This window comes from Cajanus cajan, chromosome 3, assembly GCF_000230855.2.
Source record: "Cajanus cajan strain Asha chromosome 3, NIPB_CcT2T_4, whole genome shotgun sequence".
NCBI lineage: Eukaryota > Viridiplantae > Streptophyta > Magnoliopsida > Fabales > Fabaceae > Cajanus > Cajanus cajan.
This window is the reverse complement of record NC_138519.1, coordinates 6,657,677-6,677,153: the sequence shown is the minus strand read 5'-3', so window position 1 is coordinate 6,677,153 and position 19,477 is coordinate 6,657,677. Positions and strand designations below refer to the sequence as shown.

The window sequence follows — 19,477 nt, the reverse complement described above, 5'->3', positions numbered from 1 at the left end:
GTATCATATGCATTATGCTTTGTTTAGAGTTATGGTTGCAAATTTGATTGAAAGGTATCTATGATCATCTATCAAAATACAAACATCACACATTTCTCTATACGAACACAAATAATTATAAAATTAACAGTATAAATCTAGATACATTAAGTTTATAATAAAGATCATAACCCACCCAATGAAAAAACACGTATCATGTACATGAAAAAACAATGAGCAGTAATACATAGGTTTATATCTTATTAGCTTCTAGGCCTTCTTGGTGGTTCTAGTTGTTGCTTTCTGATACCCAGATGCATATTTATGAAACAAGAACAATGCATTACTAGTATGTTCTGCCACATCCATGGCCTTGACCTTAATAGCAGCTGCTCTCTTACTCATCCTATTTCCAGGAAATGAGTACACACAACTACTAGCATCTGTTAAGGCAGTACTCACCCATGTCTCAACATTGCTTATGTGCCACAACATGTTATCATCGATGGTGGGCTCACGTTTGCTCAACTTACGTAGTTCTTTCATAACTTGACTAAGTTGGTTCACACTATCAGTGATTTGATTCACACAATCTTGAACAATTTGATACTCTCTTTTGCTATTTTTGATGGCTTTAAGTTCTTTGGCCACTTTCAAAAGGTACACTCTTGTGTGTAATGCTCTAGAGAGACTCACCGACAATGCATATTGAGCCAAGTGTTGTGGACTGTTTATGGTAGATTTGACATATTGAGCCAGACAACGGATGCAAAGATTAGGATAGAGGGTGCCATTGCAAGAGGACTCTATATAGGTCATTGTTTGGGAATTTTTGTGCCTTGTCAATGTTGATGGCTCAACTGGGGTGGCAAGAATTGAAAAGAGGAGAGAGAGGAAAATGACTAGCAATGTGAGGTTGAGTTGTGCCATGTTGGGTCACAATTGAACCTGAATAGAAGAAAGCTTTGAAAGCTCAAAAAGATATATTTGGTTGGAGAAAATGGCAATGGGGTGTGGTGCTTATATAGATATTAGAGAGTTCCTCTCATCACCCCATGCAAATCTTTGTAGCTTTTCCCTTTTTACGTTATATCATGTCCTTTATACGCGGAAGTACGAAGCGGGACAATGTATGACTATAATAAAATTTTAAATGAAGCTGGTCGGTCAAATTAAAATTGTTGATTATAAACTTAGCATTAACTTTGTCACATGCTTGCATTATATATTATTATCTTATGCGTGTAGATCACAATCGATTCGTATCAAAGAAAATCCAGCTTGATATGAAGAAGATACCTAGTTTAAAACTAGTTTCTTAAGTTATTGTATACACGTTTAAATATAAGGGTTAGACTTTTAGAACACACATTGTAAGAACTCCTATCAAGTGGCGAGAGAGAAAGTGATTGTATATTTGATGCTTAAATAGTAAGGGAAAATGTAGGAAACTTGAATATATGATTGGGATAATTTGATGATTCTGCAGGCTGAATCAATTGGTTCAACTGTGCAAACGTTATTTGCAAACTTGGTATATATGCAAGAGATCCTGCCACTGTAAATTAAAATGCAGCAAAAATTCACAGGATTGTATCTATTGCTTGGTTCAACTTCAATTCAAGCATTGTGGTGTCACATTATTGAACTTGAACGTTGGAAGAGTTTAAGTCAAACTTCTCCTTTTACTACAACTTCCATCTTTGCTGGGACATGTAGGGAATAATTAATACGGATTAAGGAATGATCAGAACATGATCATGTATCTTTAATCTAATCTAATCATTAAATATTTATCTACTAACCGTTAAAATTATAATAGTAATTAATATTATAACATGATATTATAGGAGAAAAAAGTTATAAAATTAGAAGTTAGGAAGACAAAACTGAATCGAATATATAATAGGAGAAAAAATCGATTTACCTAAATAAAATATATTCCCAAGCCATATACTACCAACACATATCTATCTTAATTAAGGTAATCCCACATAGGTTTTGGGATTCCTGTAAAAATATAGTGTTTTAAACTACTTGTATTTAGTGTTAGACAATGTATCAATTCTCGTAAGGATTAAAATAGATAGAAGTTGAAATGTTGAATTTGTAGAAATTTTTTTGTAACAATTAATTAATTTAACTTAATGGTAATTAAGAAAATATGTGAAATTTGTTTAAAAGCATGAATTAAAGAACATATTTTTAGAGTTTGTAATATAAAAAAGTAGATTAAAGATGACTTAAATATATTTTTGGTCTTTTAAATTTAAGGTAAATTTATTTTTAGTTTCTCAAATTTAAAATTGGTCTTTTTAGTTCTTATAATTTCAAAAAATCTTGTTTTATTCTTTATACTCAAATTTTGTTAAGGAATCTATTAAACGTTGTTGCATAAAATCTATCTATTGGTGTCTCTATTAATGAAAACATCACCTTAATTAAATTTAACTGATACTGTATAATTGTCTCAATTTATCATTTTTATATATATTATTGGTGACATAGGGCGCTGAAACAAAATTTTTGAAAATCATAGAGACTAAATCAAGCAATTTTAAATTTGTGGGACCAAAAATAAATTTATCCTAAATTTAAAAGATTAAAAATATATTTAAGTTTAAAAGTTATTGTAAATTCATAGTAAAAGATATCAATAATTAGTTTTACACGGACTATTTTTACACTCATTCTTGTTCAATTATTTAATTTCAAATATTATTATGTTAATCCAACAATTGAAGAAATTTTTTAACTTTAATTTCTTAAATGAGAAATTGTAAGTTCTATAATTAAAATCCCAATTTCTTGATATAGTTAATTAAACAATTTGGAATAAGATTAGGAGTTTAAAAGTTAACTAATAATTCTTACTCTATTCCTAGCAACCATTATCAATGTTCTTTTTTATATCATAGTTTTAGAAGGTTTTCAATCTCAAATAATCCTATGAAATAATTAACTAAATAATATTCTATTGAATATATAAGAGGAAGTTTACATGGACTAGAATCAAGTATATCAATCTTCAACATCAGGATGCTTAGGCACTCATGACTAATCTAAAATTACATAAAGGTTGGAGAAAAGGTTCTTGAGGGATTCATCATGATGATTTCCATTTCACTTTTTCTCTCTAAAATCAAACTTTTTTCCCTCTTTGAAATTTTATCTCTATTTATAATTTTTGAGTCTCTTATAAGTTTTCAATATTACCCATAACTCGCCTAAGTGGTCAAGATGATCTGTTTAAACGAGCTTTCGTAATTTACTTGCTTAAGTTAGCAGATAATCATGCTTAAGCGAGTCAACATTGTCATATTTTTTTGCTTGCGATCAAGTTTCGCTCAAGCGACCAAAGTAACTTACTGGTTTGAGTGAAATTCCTTGAAATAGATCTTCATTCGTTTTGTCTTTTAGCTTTTTCATGAACTTTTCTTTTCTCATATTTTTCCTGCGTCTAATAGCACCAAAAATCTATAAAAAAAATATAATAAACTATAAAAATGTATATAAATAAACAATTTAATATGTATTAATTATTTTTTGATAAAAACACAATTCAAAAATATAAGACATGTATGATGATTGCCTAATATGATCTAAAAACTAACTAACATTGTTCAATTGTTGAAGGTTAATTGGTATATGAAACTTGAACTTTTTTGTTAGCAAAGAAAATTTTATTAAGAGGAAAAAGACCGGGTAAAAAAATACCAAACATTTACAAAATCTTGAAAAGGCCAAGAAAAGAACAGGAGGAAAAAATAAATAAAAGACAATAAGGAGCTTTATACATATCCTCTTCCCCCAAGTAAAGAGTAAAGACCCCTTTTAAGTTTTAAGTAGTTTCCAAATGCACCAAATGCAGCAAAAATGAAACTGTAGAGTGTTTCTAACCACGAAACAAATGCCTCAATTTAGATAAATCAATTTTTAGTACACTAATAACTCTTAAACCCTAAATTTTAAACTTTAAAAAAACTCTTGACTCGATATTTTAATCATGAACTCACCGCCCGTAGACTCCCTCTGATCTATCATCTATTTCATTTTCGATACCCACAATGCAAATTTTCCCCTGAAACCTACTGATGAAAATAATGAACAATGCTAATTTAAAGGTAAAGTATTTGAATTTTTACACAAAATTATATTAATATTTTTAATAATTTGATCATTACAAAAAAAAAATACCATTTCTGGTATAGACATATTATTCATTAAATCCAATAATGAACTATAAATGATTATTTTAAATTATAGTTAAAAAGATATTTAATATTTTTAATATATTTTATAAAGCTATTCTTAATTCAATATTATTACCTCCGGTCTTGAATATATAAATTAAATTTTTAAATTGATTTGATCCTTTCCATAAGTTCCAATCTACTATATATGAATCAAATATTAATTTATTCTTTATAAAATATTTTATCAAATGCATTTACCCATTTCAATAGATAAGTAGAATTCATTTATTTTATGTTTCTTAAGATATAAATAGTCTAACTTTTTTCTTGAAATACAAAAATTTCGAAAGCTTATACCAAGTGTTTCATTAATTTAGAGATAGTTATGAAATTAAACAAATAGAAATTTAAGATATTTATTGATCTTGAAAAAAAAATCAATTGTTTGTAATCTTGATAAATAACTTATTTAGATTTTATAATAAAGACGCGAGCAGTAACTTTTTAATACTCATATTACGAAAATTTTCCGATGCTCCATATAATTAGGCCTTATGCCACTAAAGTGCCTAAGACTTAAGACGCCTTGATAATCAAATACTACACCAAAATTAATTTTTTTTATAATTAATTTATTATTTAACGGTCATATAAATGACTATTATTTTTTTATTATTTAAATAAAGGTTGGTGTATTCAGTGTCGCTAATATTATTACTGACATTTATATAAAATACTGGTAAAGATCTACTAAATTGTCGGAAACTTTTTTTTAGTGGCAATTCTAGTAGCCATTTTAAAGGCTATTAAAAGTTATTTTTTTCAATTGTCTTTTTTACTTTAAATAATTTATTCCTATAATTTCCTTTTCTAAATTCATAACTTATATACTTTTTTTATCTCTACTCGATATGAGATTTGTAAGATGAGAGTTGTCTTTTTTTATATATTTTTTAATTTATTTTTTTAATTATCTTGTCTTTTAAGAAATGTGAGATTTATAAGGTGAAAGTTGCTCTCTAATTATTTTATAACATTATTGAATTTGGTAATAATGGGTGATTTGATATCAAATTATAATAGTGAATTAGGAGTCAATCCTATAGAATGAACCTGTACGGTGATAGCTATTACTCACTTATATACTATTTAATCATCTTATCTCTAATCAATGTAGGACTTAAGTTTTTTCTAATAAATAATTGTCGCTAATAGTAAATTTTAGTATAATATAAATACATTTTTAGTGATTATTATATATTAATTAACCATTAATATTTTTATATATGGCGGCAATTAAATTATTGTCATTAAATAATTATCATTAATAACAAATTTTGTTGTAGTGATAACAAAATACAACCAATTAACACAATTATCTATGAACACAAATAATGATTAAATTAAAATTAAAAAGCTAGATTACATCAAATTTAATAAAGAACATAACCCACCCAAAGAAAAAACATGTAACATTTACATGAACAAACATTAATTGGGTGGTAAAAGGTTATAACTTATTAATTTCTAGAACTTCTTGATGGTTATGGTTGCAACTTTTCGATACCTAGATGCATATTTTGGAAACAAGAATAATGCATTACTAGTAACTTCAGCTACATTCATAGCCTTAAACTTAATAGTAATTGTTCTTTTACTCATCCTATGACCAGGAAATGAGTACACACAACTACTAGCATCTGTTAATGCAGTGCTTACCCATGTCTCTACATTACTTATGTGCCACAACATGTCATCATTGATGGTAGACCCATGTTTGTTCAACCTGCGTAGTTCTTTCATAACTTGGCTAAGTTGGTCTACACTATCAGTAATTTGGTTCACACAATCTTGAACAATTAGGTACTCTCTTTTATTGCTCTTGACGGCTTTAGTCTTAAGTTCTTTGGTCACTTTCAGAAGATACTTTCTTGTGTGAAGTGCTCTAGAGAGACTCATTGATAAAGCATATTGCGCCAAGTGTTGTGGCCCATTTATGTTGGATTTGACATATTGGGCCAGACAACGAATACAAAGATCGGGGTAGAGGGTACCATTACAAGAAGACTCAATGTAAGTCATTGTTTGAGAATTTTTGTGTCTTACCAATGATAATGGCTTAACTGAGGTGGCAAGAGTTGAAAAGAGGAGAGAGAGAGGAAAATGATTAACAATGTGAGGTTGAGTCGTGCCATGTTATGTTAACTTTGGGTCACAATTCAAGCTTGATTAGCTCTGAGGCTAATAGAAGAAAGCTTTCAAAACTCAAGGAGATTTTTGGATGAAGAAAATGACAATGGGGGGTGGTGCTTATATATAGACAGTTCCTCCCTTCATCACATGCATAGGTATTGTACATGTTTTTTTTTCCTTTGTTACGTTTCTTTTATGTCCTTAATACGTTACGCTAAGAACAAAGAAGAATATACAACTATAATAAAATTTTAAATGGAGCTAGACGGTCAAATTAAAATCAGATTATAAAATTAGCATTTTAGCATTGTCATATATTTGCCTTCATTATATTATTAATTATCTTATGGGTAGATAACAATCGTATCAAAGAAGATAGTCCACCTGTTATGATCAAGAAAATATTTGGTTGGAGTAAAACCTAGTTTAAGAAACTTGTTCTCCTTGTTTGAGGGCGGTGGTATGTGAAGTAATATTGTGACTTATTAATTACACATTTGAAAGGGTTAGACTTTTTTAGATAAGATTGTAAGAACTTGATCAAGTGGTAAAGAAAAGTCAAAAAAAAATGGTACACATGAATATGATACTTAATTCGTAAGGGAAAATTTATGGAGTTTGAATGATTGGGGATAACTTAATAATAGAATTTGATGATTCTGCAGGCTGAATCAAGGTGCAATCATGAAACTTTTAAGGCGAGTCCAACGGCTCTATGTCCCCTGGAGAAGAAGAGGAAAACAAAATATTGTGTGTGATTTTGAAGACTCAGGGAAAGCATAATAACAACTCACAATGTTGCTTAATTAGAAGATTAGGAGATATAAGTTGGATAACAAACTATAATGATGCGTCATTATTCTATAATTAATTATTGGTTCTTGAGTTCCAGCAACAGCTAGCAAAAAACGTACAAATTAAAAGAAATACCTATCCAATTATATATAATTTCAATTTATTATACATTAATATTTCTAATTCAAATTTGAATAATAGTTAATGTTTGCATAATATCATATAATTAAATTCTTAAAATCTTTAGAAGAAGTGATATTGTTAAAACTATTACATTTAATTTACAAATTTTAATCATGATTTTAGTTTTCCCCTCAATTGTTTCCCTGATCAACTTCGGCTATAATAAACTGAAATTATATTTGATTTGGTAATTGGTACACTTTTTTTTTTTGCTATTGCGGAAAGATCACTCTCAATGTCCCACTATTGCAAAATTCATGAACCAGCAATTAACCATAGATTATGCATCAATTAATAGTTTTATTAATCCAAATTGTCTCCCAGAATCTTCTTTCTTGTTGGGGGGTTTGAAATTATGTTTTGCCAACCAATTGATTAAACATTCACATGTGTGTTTCATTTTTCTTCTTGTTTCATTATTTTCCAGTAAACAATAACATGGTACATAGACCCGCTAGTGTCGCCTTGAAAACTCCAAGTTGCACCTTCATCCAGCCTACAAATTATAAACAATCAATTATTAAACTATCCCCACACTCATTCAAGTTTCATGCATTTTCTCTTCCTACTTAAGCATCGTATATTCGTATTGATTATCCTTCTCTTTCTTTCCTTTGTTTTTGTCATTCTCCTTTACTTTTTTTATATCCTGCCACTTGATTAGAATTCTTACGATCTAAGTACAAAAAAAGTCTAACCCTTTTAAACGTAACAATAGAAGTTTGATCCACAATATTACTTCACATACCACTGCACTCAAATAAGGTAACCAAGCTTCTTAAACAAGGGTTTACTCCAAGGTAATGTATGATACGAATATATGGTCATCACACATAAAATAAAATATATGATCTTTGCTTATGCCAATGCTTCGCTAATATATGTGATTTTAATTTCACCTATACCAGTTCCAATTACTTAAGTCCTAGGTTGTTCCGCTTCGTTCTTAGCGCAACTCAATGCACATGTGAAGGACATAAATAACGTAAAAAGGGGAAAACTAAATAGTTATGCATGTGATGAATTGAGGACCTCTATTTAAGCACCACACCCCGTTGTCATTTCTTCAACCAAAAATCTCCTTTTGATCTTTGAAAAAGCTCTCTTCTATTAGGCTCACTATTGCTAATTATCAAGCTTGAATTGTGACTCAACATGGCACAACTCAACTTCACATTGTTGGTCATTTTTCTCTCTCTCATCTATTCAACTCTTGCCACCCCAATTGAGCCATCATCATTGGCAAGGCAAAAAAACTCTCAAACAATGACCTACATAGAGTCCTCTTGTAATGGCACCCTCTACCCTAATCTTTGTATTCGTTGTCTGGCCCAATATGTCAAATCTACCGTAAACAGTCCACAACACTTAGCCCAATATGCATTATTAGCAAGCCTCTCTAGAGCAGTGCACACAAGAGGATATCTTTTGAAAGTTGCCAAGGAACTTAAATCCATCAAGAACAACAAAAGAGAATACCTAATTGTTCAAGATTGTGTGAACCAAATCACTGATAGTGTGAACCAACTTAGCCAAGCCATGAAAGAACTACGCAGGTTGAACAAACGTGGGTCCACCATCAATGATGACATGTTGTGGCACATAAGCAATATTGAGACATGGGTGAGCACTGCCTTAACAGATGCTAGTAGTTGTGTGTACTCATTTCCTGGCCATAGGATGAGTAAAAGAACAGCTGCTATTAAGGTTAAGGCCATGAATGTAGCGGAACATACTAGTAATGCACTTTTCTTGTTTCAAAGATATGCATCTAGGTATCGGAAAGAAGCAACCATAACCACCAACAAGCCCTAGATGCTAATAAGATGTAGCTTATTATCACCCATTGTTTGTCATGTATATGATACATGTTTTTTCTTTGGGTCACTAATTTGGTGTAACTATATTTATAAATTTAATTTCATATATAATTATTTGTGTCTATAGACTATTTGTTGATTTTTGTTACTATTGATTATCGAAGTAGCTTGAGACATTAGCAATTAAGTGGCATGTGCCTAAAGGTCTAAGTGGAGCTAGGAAAAACTTTGTAGGCTATAATATATGTCCATTAAAAACTATACTTGTTAAAACTTTTGTCATAAAATATATTATAATTATTATTTAATGAATAATATGTTTATAACAAGAAATGTTAACTATTTTCTTGAAATAGTTACATTATTAAAAAAACTTAACATGTTTTTTTTGAAAAAATTCATATACCTTTAAATTGACTTTACTATTAAGTGTGTAGATTAATTGTTCTAACTAAATCAACAATTTCAAGTTTGAATCTTAAGTAGGCAATTACATTAAATAATATTAAAAGAAGTTTGTTGGTAATAGTGATTTTATCCTATTTGGATAAAATTATCTTTCGATAGAAAATATATGTGATCTCATTTGAATATATATATATATATATATAGTTTAGAAGTCATTGATTAACTATACTATCTTAGTTGGCCACAATGAATTATAAAGTAAATTAACCAAAGGAAATTATTATAACGAAACGAAAATTATTATTAACTTAGAATTATTGGAAGGTAAAAAAAATATAATTCATAATATATATTAGTTATTGTTTAAAAAAAAGAAAAGAAAAGAGTATAATATCACTTGTATTTTTTAGATCGTAAAAATTGTTCTATAAAAAAATGACTGATCTACTAGGTATAAAATAATATTTATAAGAGAATTATTTTGTTGTAATAAATTTGAAGTAAAAATATTATATTTTATAATATGTGTAAGTGCGCAAATGTGCATGTTACTTTCAAAGTCCTAATTCCTAAACCTTCCGATTGCAATTTCAATTATTGAAAAAGTATAAAGATATAAAGTAATGTTAGACTTATTTTAAGTTCTTAGGTGAATTTACCATTGCTATAAAAAATTATTGAAGTAATTTAATATAATAGTATAGAGTTTAATAAAAATATCTTTTTTGGACACCAATATAACAACTTATAATAAAAATAACTTAACAACCCTTGGATAAATTATCCATCAACGATGTTCTAACTTCTAAGCTCTTTAGCTGGCCTTACATAACAATACAACTGGAAAATTATCATCCTGTATATATTAACTTGTTCTTTATACCTAATTCATTTAATACGTGGATTAAACACGTGCAGGGCCAGGGTGTAACATGGATCTTAATTATTTCAAGTCTTGAGTTTTGTTAATTAAAAAAAGTTAACACAAAAATAATTTTACACCCGTATTTAACTATTTACTGTATTCGTCCTAGTAGTATTTGATTATCAAAATGCTTTTCCTTTAGTTTTTCACCAAGTCCAATTAATAAAACATTTGCATAACAGATTCTATAATTATAACCCCACCCATTTGTTTATTATTATTATTTCTATAGACAAAAGTATCCTTAATCGAAAGCTAAAGACTACTATCTTGAAATACCCTTTAGTTTAAAACACCCAAATAACATAAGTTGGGCACGCTAAGCCAATCAATTTTGAATGGCTGATTACATAAATCTAGGAGGCTACACTAATTTTATACTTGAAAGTGAAAATGCAACACTTGTTAATCAGTTTAGAGCACTAAACTAATCAGCTGTGGAAATGCTACACAAGAACCTTTCTTCTCCCCAGAGCATTGAAACTACTACATAGAGGGAAATTTTCTATATACCTTCCAATTCCCCTCCCACAAACACTAGAATTCGGGTGCAGGAAGTTTTCACAACACAAGAAGAGACTTGAATGTAGACAAGGACAAAGGGCTCATTTACTCTTACAAGTTACAACCACTAAAAGGGATATTAAAAGTTACAGACAATAGCATTAACTTACAAGATAAGAAAACGACAATTCAAACAAACCACATACAATCAACTATGCATTTGCTGAAAATCTAGCCTGTATTCAGGAATCATTCAGCGACCTTCATACCAGAGAGGTAGACTTTACTTTGAATCACACTTCCACCAATCCAAAATCCAGGCATAACCATCAAACCAACTTTGGGTTTTTCATCATTGTCATCCATTATTAGATTCTTGACCACACTTTCCATATAAACATCAGAGAACTCACTCCCTCCTTTGACCTGATATACCTTAACATTTGGCTCAAAAGAATAAGCCAATCTGTGTAAAAGCCAAATTGACTTGGTCAGTTTAAGAAAAGCCTGGTAAAAAGGAGTCCTTGGATGCCCTCCACCCATAACATAATTTCGCTGATCTAAATTTCCAAAGAATGATGCCTCCATCTTTGGATGAACTACCACCAAGTATTTGCTCCTGCAAAATTTCCCAAAAATGGAATCCGGATTTTGCCCTAGCATGTCTAAGGGATCCATCTCTCTCAAAGCAAGAAATTGATGGAAGAAGCTCTCTTTAGTTACAGTAATATTGTCTGATTTGACAGAGAAGCTTTCCTGCTCAAAGCCGCTGAACATTCTTTGGCATATGTAAGACTCAAATGCATATTTCTTATGAGCTCTCTTTGCGTAAACAACATCAGGTTCGATTGAGTTGGCAGCAGCATCAAGGTCCCACCCAGCTGCTTTCATCATGTTGATCAGAGGTTTAGAAAAATCATGGATGGCTTTTGCAGCTGCTTCCACAGCAGAGGTGAAGAGATCTGGAGTTAGATCAAGAGGGAAAAAGCCAGTTTCCTCTTCTGATTCCTTGGTTGACAAACCTCTAAGCTTCAGATTTTTCTCTAGTTTTGCTCGCTTCTGGCTAGCTTCTTCAATCTGCTGCTGCAATTGATGAATCTCTGAATCTTTATTCTGGATTTCAGATTGGAATTTCTTCACCATGACCTCATAAGTTTTAAGAAGGCTCTGTTGTTCTTGAATTTCTGCAGCTAAACGTGAGTCCTGGGGAGAAACACACACTGGTTTTGGGTTGTTCTCCCTGTAGAAATGCTTGAGTTCAGACAGATTTTTCAGCTCACTAATAACAAGTTTATCAGCAGAGTGGATTTTATCAGGGTCATAGGGAGTATGAGCAGCTTGTAGCTGGATATAAGCTGACTTCAAGGAAGAGATATTCGTAAAAATCTTAGATATTAGGGTTTCCATTGCTTCTGGATTCTGATTCATGGCCTCTTCCATGGGTTGAGGATGGACCTTTTGACTGTTGCTCTCACGTAATTGGTTCTCCTTGGCTCCAGTAGGTAGCATAGCTAACGCCAATAAAGGGACGGTTGAACAAACTTTCTGTCAACAGAACCAAAATTAACATACAACCCGCAAGCTTTCAAAGAAGTTCAATCAACCTGTTCAGTGCAGAAATAATAAATTTGTCTACATTACATGAGTGTTCAATTCATATTTCACAACTGGAGTGCTTACAATCAGCCGGTATAGAAAACAGATTCCATTACAAGTTACATCATGACTAGAGAGATTGAGTACACTGTACATGTGAAATATGTGTCTGTGACACATTCAACTTAAAAAAAGTGAGCACATGCAAAAAGCAAACCAACATTTTTTTAAGCAATTTAACACTTGTATCATTATACTCTGGATTTTGACTAATGGTGGTTTTGGGACTTTATGAGTTAAAGAAGTAAAAACTAATCCAACCATATTACAGGCCTTCAAAGATATTTCTGATATGAAAAGTAGGAGCACCCTAATATGAGGAAACCAAAAGAAGATAATACCATAGAGAAGTCCATTAAGACAGAAAGACAGCACTAAAGAAAATAATTAGTATATAATATAACAAAGCAAGAACAAAACATCTAAGCAACTAACAGTCTGTCAGTAACAACCTAAAGTTTATGAATTTAAGTTTTCTTCTACAGCTTCTGATACCATATCTCTCCAAGACAATTTCTTTATTTGATAGAATATCCAAGTTTTTCTTCTCCTTAGTTTCTTAAACATAGAGCATGCCATAACTACAAGTCTACAACCACTCAATCCTCTCTCTAAGAATAGTATTCTAATTGTTCTGCATCTTACAACTACAGCTTCCAGTATGTCAAAAATGTTAATTCTGTGAACATAATATATAGAAAATAAGTTCTGTGATTTCATCACCACAACGGCATCACATGGTAATTTGATCCAGAAAGGCCAGCTCACTGGTTCATTTGCCTATAGCATGAAAAATATATTTCTAAATTATAATTACTAACTAAATGGCAACTAATAACCTATATGAATAGAGTCATATTTCTCCTTAAACCTATTCATTTCAAAGATACTATGAAGTATGAAGTATGAACTAACCAACCTTACGTCCAAAAATCTTGGAAATATATCACCAAGGATCTCCTTGTGGTCTACATCCTGTTTGTTTAAGTTTAATTTTTAACGTCAGAGGTTTTTATTTTCTTTTCCAGAAGCTACTTAGCTTGTCACAAAAGAGACAAAACAGATTTTTCTAAGGTTTTCTTTTTTGTTTTTAGTAAATATTTTTCAACAAATCATTGAATGAAAAGGCATTTTTTCCACCAAAATAAATAAATAAAATAAAGCTAAATCAAATGGTCTCTAAACTTTGATCCAGCGTCTCAACATTTTCCTAACAGGAACTACTGTTTGACTAGTTGAAAATGCAACAATTAAAATGAAATTGAGTATGGGTATCCACAAGCAAAAATCTAGATTCTAATCCCGAGTCTTGTGAACTTCAAATTAGAAAGGCTAATTATTCAAAACTAAACATATAAAATTAAAAAAAAAAATATATATATATATATATATAAAGAGAAGACATTCATAGAGTATACAAATGAAATTGTGAGAATGAGCTTTCTACCTAGAAAGACTGCATTTCAGCAAGAGAATGAATCCAGCAAGCATAATACCCTTGAACCCTAGTTATCGCAAAGAAAAAAAATAATAAAAATATTAATATGAGAGGAGATAGCTTCAACTAATGCTGTAAAGAATAATCGAGAAACCCTAATTCACAAGCAAAGTACAAAAAAAATTATACAATAATCCCGTGTCACAAGAAATTCCAGTGGCTCTGTCCCAATACAAAACCCTAAATTATGAGGAGGGGGGGAACAAAAGAAGATTTTGGAGAAAAGAACATGCAGGCACGAAAGGAAGAACCTTAATAAACCAAAAGAAACACAGATCTCGAATGTGATTTGTGGGTTACCTTGTTGGAAATTTGAAGGAAGAGTGACGATGATGTGTTGGTTCAGTAAAGTGAAAGCGTGTTGGTGACAACGAGTATCATTGCAAAACCCTATGCGAAACGAAGCGGAAACGTTTACCAACTTGTCGTTTTGTTTTTATTTGTTCCATTTTCTTATTATTGTTCAGTATATAATAAAATAAATAAATTATAAAATTTAGATTAACCTGTGTCGGTAGCTTCTGGTAGGTGCCCAAGTTACTTGAATTTAAAGTTTTAAACGGTAAGAATAAGCAACTTATTCCTCAATAATATAAAAGTATATCTTTTGGAATATCTGTTCTGTGTAGCCTCTTAATTTAATTCTTTGGGTATGTTTGGTTTCGGAAAATATTTTTTATTTTTATTTTAAAAAATTATTTTTATTTTTTAATTTTAAAATTTAGAAAATATTTTTGGTTTAGCTTTTTAATAAAAGTTTATAAAATATTTTTGGTATAAAATTTATAATTAAAATTACTTTCTCTACATATATGAATTATAATAATATTTTATTTTGTAAATATTTTTGGTATGATATGTATGATTTGTGTGATTTGATCTCTATATATATTAACTTAGGGAAATATATATAAATTATATATATTAAGGTGATGATATTGAGAATGTTGAAGACATTAAAACATGTTGATTATCTTAAAACTAGAGGAAAGGGTGTTATTTTGGAAGTTGAAAATTCTATATAGGAAATCTTTTGGTGGCACTTTAGGAGGCGAGTTGTTGAAAACCCTCATTGAGTAAATATCAAACTCTTTGAGTGAATTTTGTTAAGCTTTCTCTATGTCCTTAGTCAACGTGAAGTAAAGTATGAAGTCAAAGATTACCACCTTAACTAATTACTGAAAATGTTGTGTGGTTCTTTGAGGATAGTTAGTGAGCTAATTTTATAAGTGACTTGGTTATGCATGTTAAGATCGTGGTACACGTAACCCAACTATACCGATTCTAATGGTTGAATCAAATTTTCCTAGTATAAGTGGCAACACCTAATAAATCAAAGGTAGGAATCAGTATTCCATTTTAGCTTTCGATCTAATGGGTGCGCATTGGACATGAAAACTATCATGTTGATTGATAGGGTCAAGTTACTTAGACTTCTCAGATGTGTTAGGAGAATTCCGTAGATGAATGTGGGATGACGTATTAGATATAGTGTATGCATATGATGTGGTATGAGTTGATGTTTTCATATGCATGGTGTAAATACCTTGTTATATGGTATGATTGTGGTGAATATTTGAATTGCTTGAATGTTTAGCTCTCAAACGTGTTGGTGTCTATGTTGATTATTGTGTGATGTGAGCCATGAGTTGTTGATTGAATGGTTTGCATGTTGGTGAGTAGCATAGATGTTTCATTCCTATCTTATATTCTTTTTGAAATCTAACTTACCTTTGTTTGTTTTTCTTGTGGTTGGGACTGCGATGATTATACTTGTTATGAGAATAGAATAAGGATGGGTTTGTAGAGATTTACAGTAGAGACCATCAAGTGGATGGTAGTTTTTTAGTTGTGTTTTGATGTTACATTTGAGTAGCTTTGTATAGGTTTTGTTTAACTAACATTTAGATTATACATTTGACATTTACTGAATTACTCTATATATATATATATATATATATATATATATATATATATATGTGTGTGTGTGTGTATACTATTTATATTTATATACTTGTGTTTACACGTATATGTTTGTTATATATTACATATGTATGTAACTGTCAATATATAATTATGAGTAAAAGTAGTATTTTCGTGACTAGTCGGTGATCTCACTATGTCTAGTGACCAAAGTAGATTGTTACAAATGAGACTTAACTCCAAGAACTAATTTATGTGACAAAGTAAAAAACTAAAAGTTTGACAAAAAAAATTAAAAATCAAATTCTTAAAAAGTTTAAAAACTAAAAACTTATCTAACCCTTATTCTTTTTAATGTAAACCATTCACCTATCTCCAAACATAACTCAAATCATTTATTTTCCTATTATAAATTATCTATTTTACCAAAAAAATTGTTAATAAATTGTTTGACATTTATATTTTTTAACTAAGGGTCAAAGCTTAATCTTTTGTTTATGTATTAAATTACTATCAAAAATACCATTTTATTGAATAAATAAGAAATAATTATAGTTTTTATTGAAAAAAAATTTGTTCTATTATTTTATTTTAAATAAACATATAAAAACACGGAATTTCTTTTGTATCCTAATATTTAATGGGTATTATATCATCCCTCAATTTTATTTTATTTTTTGAAAATTTTAAATAGATCTCGAAATAAAGTGTTCATCATTTATACTTTTTTAAAACTTAAATATGTTTTCATTCTTAGAAAAGTGAGCTAGTTTTTATTTTGATATTTTAAAAAAATTATATTTTTCATCTTTCAAAAGTTAGAATTATTGTTTTTAGTGTGATTCTTGTTAACAAGATTTTTGTATTTATCATATGGTCAAGTAATCATTTTTAATGACATAACAATATTAAATACCATGTTAGTATGCGATACTTCTAAATATTTTTATAAACACTTTAAATAAATATAATTTATCTATCTTAAAATGGATATTAAGAGTAAAAAATAATGATTTTAAGTTTTAAAAAAATAAAAATTAAAAAAATATTTTATAAAAATTGGAACTAAAATTTGTTTATTTTTTAAAAATTAAAAATAACGACTCTAAATTGTAGTGATATGAAAACATTTTTTTACAAAAGCTAAAACTAAAATATACTACTTTACATGAACTAAAAAATATATTTTAACTTTTTTTAAGAAATAATTTTACGGACTATTGAATTAATTAGAGAAATTTGACAAGTATATATTGATTTCCATAACTCAATTTTAGTCATTGTCAAAAAAAACACACACACACACTCAATTGTAGAAGATTAAAAATCAAATATTATTATTTTTAAGTTTAAAGTTTGATTATTTTTTTAAAAAAAGTTCATAAAATTACGAATATATTAGATCTAACTAATAAGATGATATAGTTAAATTTTATGTATTCTCAATATTTTTTAAGTGAACCCAAAGATATATCGAGTAAAAATTAATGACTAATCTTATGAAATACTATATTATAGTGTATATATATAAAGGGATAAATAATGCAATAATTATTTTTCTTCAAAATTTCTTTTTAACATATTTTCATATACAAATTTTATAAAATAAATTAAAATTATTTTAACTTTTTATTCAAATATTATATATAAATTAACTTTCTGCAATTTTAATTTTATACTGGGAACAAATTTTTTCTTCCAATAATAGAACAACTTCCCTAAAAAAAATTTCTAAAAAATTGTCTTTAGAATTTTATATCAGCTAAATCATATCCCTTGAATATATATATATATATATATATATATATATATATATATATATATATATATATATATATATATAAATGAACAATTTCTTCCCTCAAAAAAATTTCTCAAAAAATGTTTTTAGCAACAAATTAAATCATATTCCTCCAAAATATTAAATATAAAAAATAGCAAATATATCTTATAATCAACCATCACTAGAAATTTATTAGCGACATTCATTTTGAGGACCATTTACCATTTCTATTTTTCATTTTTTTATTTTTTAATGTTAAGTTATTATCTATTTTAATTTCATTGTGGTTTTAGTTATGATGTTAGAAGAGTACCATTAAATTAGAATTTCAGATATTTTAATTATTAAAATTTACTTATATAAATCTAAATATTTCTTATTTATCAAAGATTCAGTTTTTAAATTTTAATGATTATCGATGAAATTTGTTAATAACAAAGTTTTAAAATTTTAAATTGTGATGTTTCATTATGATCATTGATATTTTCATAAAATTATAATAATTGTGATAATTTTATAAATTATTATTAATAATGATACTCGTAGGTGTTGTAACAGTTACATTATATTTTTCATGTGATTAATTTATAAGAAGTTTTTTAATAAAACTTTTCCATTCAAATCAAAACGTATATGAATGCAAAGATAAAAGAACAGAATAATATAATGATATCACATTATTAAGTACTTTTTTTTTTAAGTAAATACACTAATAAGTGCTTTAATCATTTCAAGAGGAATATATCGAAAGACTTAACTAACAAATTGAATGTGTAAAGTATAAATAAATAAAAAATTTGCAACAAAAAATAATTAGTATTTTGAAATAATTAGTTAGTATGACTTTTTTTTCTCCTTTTCTACTTTCATGATTAATTATATAGTTATCACGTTATTTTTAAATTCTATTTGTCAATGATAACATAGGTTTGTTTATAGTAGGTTTTGTGATAAAATAATATTGTTTGTCTTATGAGTATTCTTTAATCTATTAAACTAAAGATTAATTTTGTTCGTAATATAATAATTATTATTTATCTAAAAAAAATCATACACAATAAAAGTCGAAACATAAATAATTTATATCCTTTAAAAAAAATTGAAAACTTTTACATGTAAACCATAAGAGAGAATACTTTCGTCGAATGGAATAAAAATCACATATTAGATAGTTTCAAATTATTTCTCACTTGTTAAGCAAGGTAGATCATCATTTTGTTCCCTATCGCTAGAAATAAAATTAATTCTATCTAAATTAAAATTAATGAATTTAAATTGAATCTTTCAGTTTTTCTATAAATTAAATATTTAAACCAGGCTTTATTAATTATTGAATTATCTTTATTAAAACCTTATTTAAAGTTTTATTAAATTGAGTATGAAATAAATTATGTGAGAATGAAATATTCACTTTATATGTATTTATATTTTACAAAAATTAGTCATTATTTTTAACGACAAATATTTTATATTTATACTATAATTACTTAAAAAAAATACTTTATTTTGCTTAAATAAGATTTTATTTGACTATCATTCTTCTATAAGAATTATCTTGATGATTATGTCTACGACAACACCAAAATAAAATAAAAAAATTAAAAAGGGGGGAAA

At 28.4% G+C, this 19,477-nt stretch overlaps 4 protein-coding genes across 12 annotated transcripts; 1 reads left to right on the top strand and 3 right to left on the bottom strand.

Annotated features, from left to right (window-relative positions):
- Nucleotides 1-67: 67 nt before the first annotated feature.
- On the bottom strand, nt 68-1,700 carry LOC109803769 (pectinesterase inhibitor 9). The gene has a single exon (XM_020365468.3). It carries the CDS (start codon nt 907-909, stop codon nt 250-252), a length of 660 nt encoding a protein of 219 aa, XP_020221057.2. The 5' UTR covers nt 910-1,700; the 3' UTR covers nt 68-249.
- A 3,829-nt stretch (nt 1,701-5,529) lies between these two features.
- LOC109802275 (pectinesterase inhibitor 9) lies at nt 5,530-6,705 on the bottom strand. Its single transcript, XM_020363578.2, is given in 2 exon segments — nt 5,530-6,332; nt 6,335-6,705. Coding segments are annotated over 2 exon segments (666 nt in total). The 5' UTR covers nt 6,371-6,705; the 3' UTR covers nt 5,530-5,702.
- A 1,729-nt stretch (nt 6,706-8,434) lies between these two features.
- On the top strand, nt 8,435-9,277 carry LOC109802267 (pectinesterase inhibitor 9). Its single transcript, XM_020363566.3, has one exon. It carries the CDS (start codon nt 8,502-8,504, stop codon nt 9,159-9,161), a length of 660 nt encoding a protein of 219 aa, XP_020219155.2. The 5' UTR covers nt 8,435-8,501; the 3' UTR covers nt 9,162-9,277.
- Nucleotides 9,278-11,086: 1,809 nt separating this feature from the next.
- LOC109814930 (myosin-4 protein (DUF641)) lies at nt 11,087-14,609 on the bottom strand. Of its 9 annotated transcripts, XM_029271778.2 has the most exons (4): nt 14,458-14,609; nt 14,107-14,164; nt 13,579-13,634; nt 11,087-12,548 (listed from the first exon to the last, which is right to left on the bottom strand). In XM_029271778.2, exon 4 carries the CDS (start codon nt 12,510-12,512, stop codon nt 11,253-11,255), a length of 1,260 nt encoding a protein of 419 aa, XP_029127611.1. In that variant the 5' UTR covers nt 12,513-12,548; nt 13,579-13,634; nt 14,107-14,164; nt 14,458-14,609; the 3' UTR covers nt 11,087-11,252. The 9 variants fall into 9 exon arrangements, with proteins under 9 accessions (XP_029127611.1, XP_020235160.1, XP_020235083.1 ...); XM_020379571.3 differs by lacking the exon at nt 13,579-13,634 and having other exon boundaries at nt 11,087-12,607; XM_020379494.3 differs by lacking the exon at nt 13,579-13,634.
- Between the last annotated feature and the right edge of the window lie 4,868 nt (nt 14,610-19,477).

What these genes read in the sequence shown, in the direction of transcription:
- LOC109803769 (XM_020365468.3), bottom strand. Translation starts at nt 909, where the DNA reads ATGGCACAACTCAACCTCACATTGCTAGTCATTTTCCTCTCTCTCCTC.
- LOC109802267 (XM_020363566.3), top strand. Translation starts at nt 8,502, where the DNA reads ATGGCACAACTCAACTTCACATTGTTGGTCATTTTTCTCTCTCTCATC.
- LOC109814930 (XM_029271778.2), bottom strand. Translation starts at nt 12,512, where the DNA reads ATGCTACCTACTGGAGCCAAGGAGAACCAATTACGTGAGAGCAACAGT.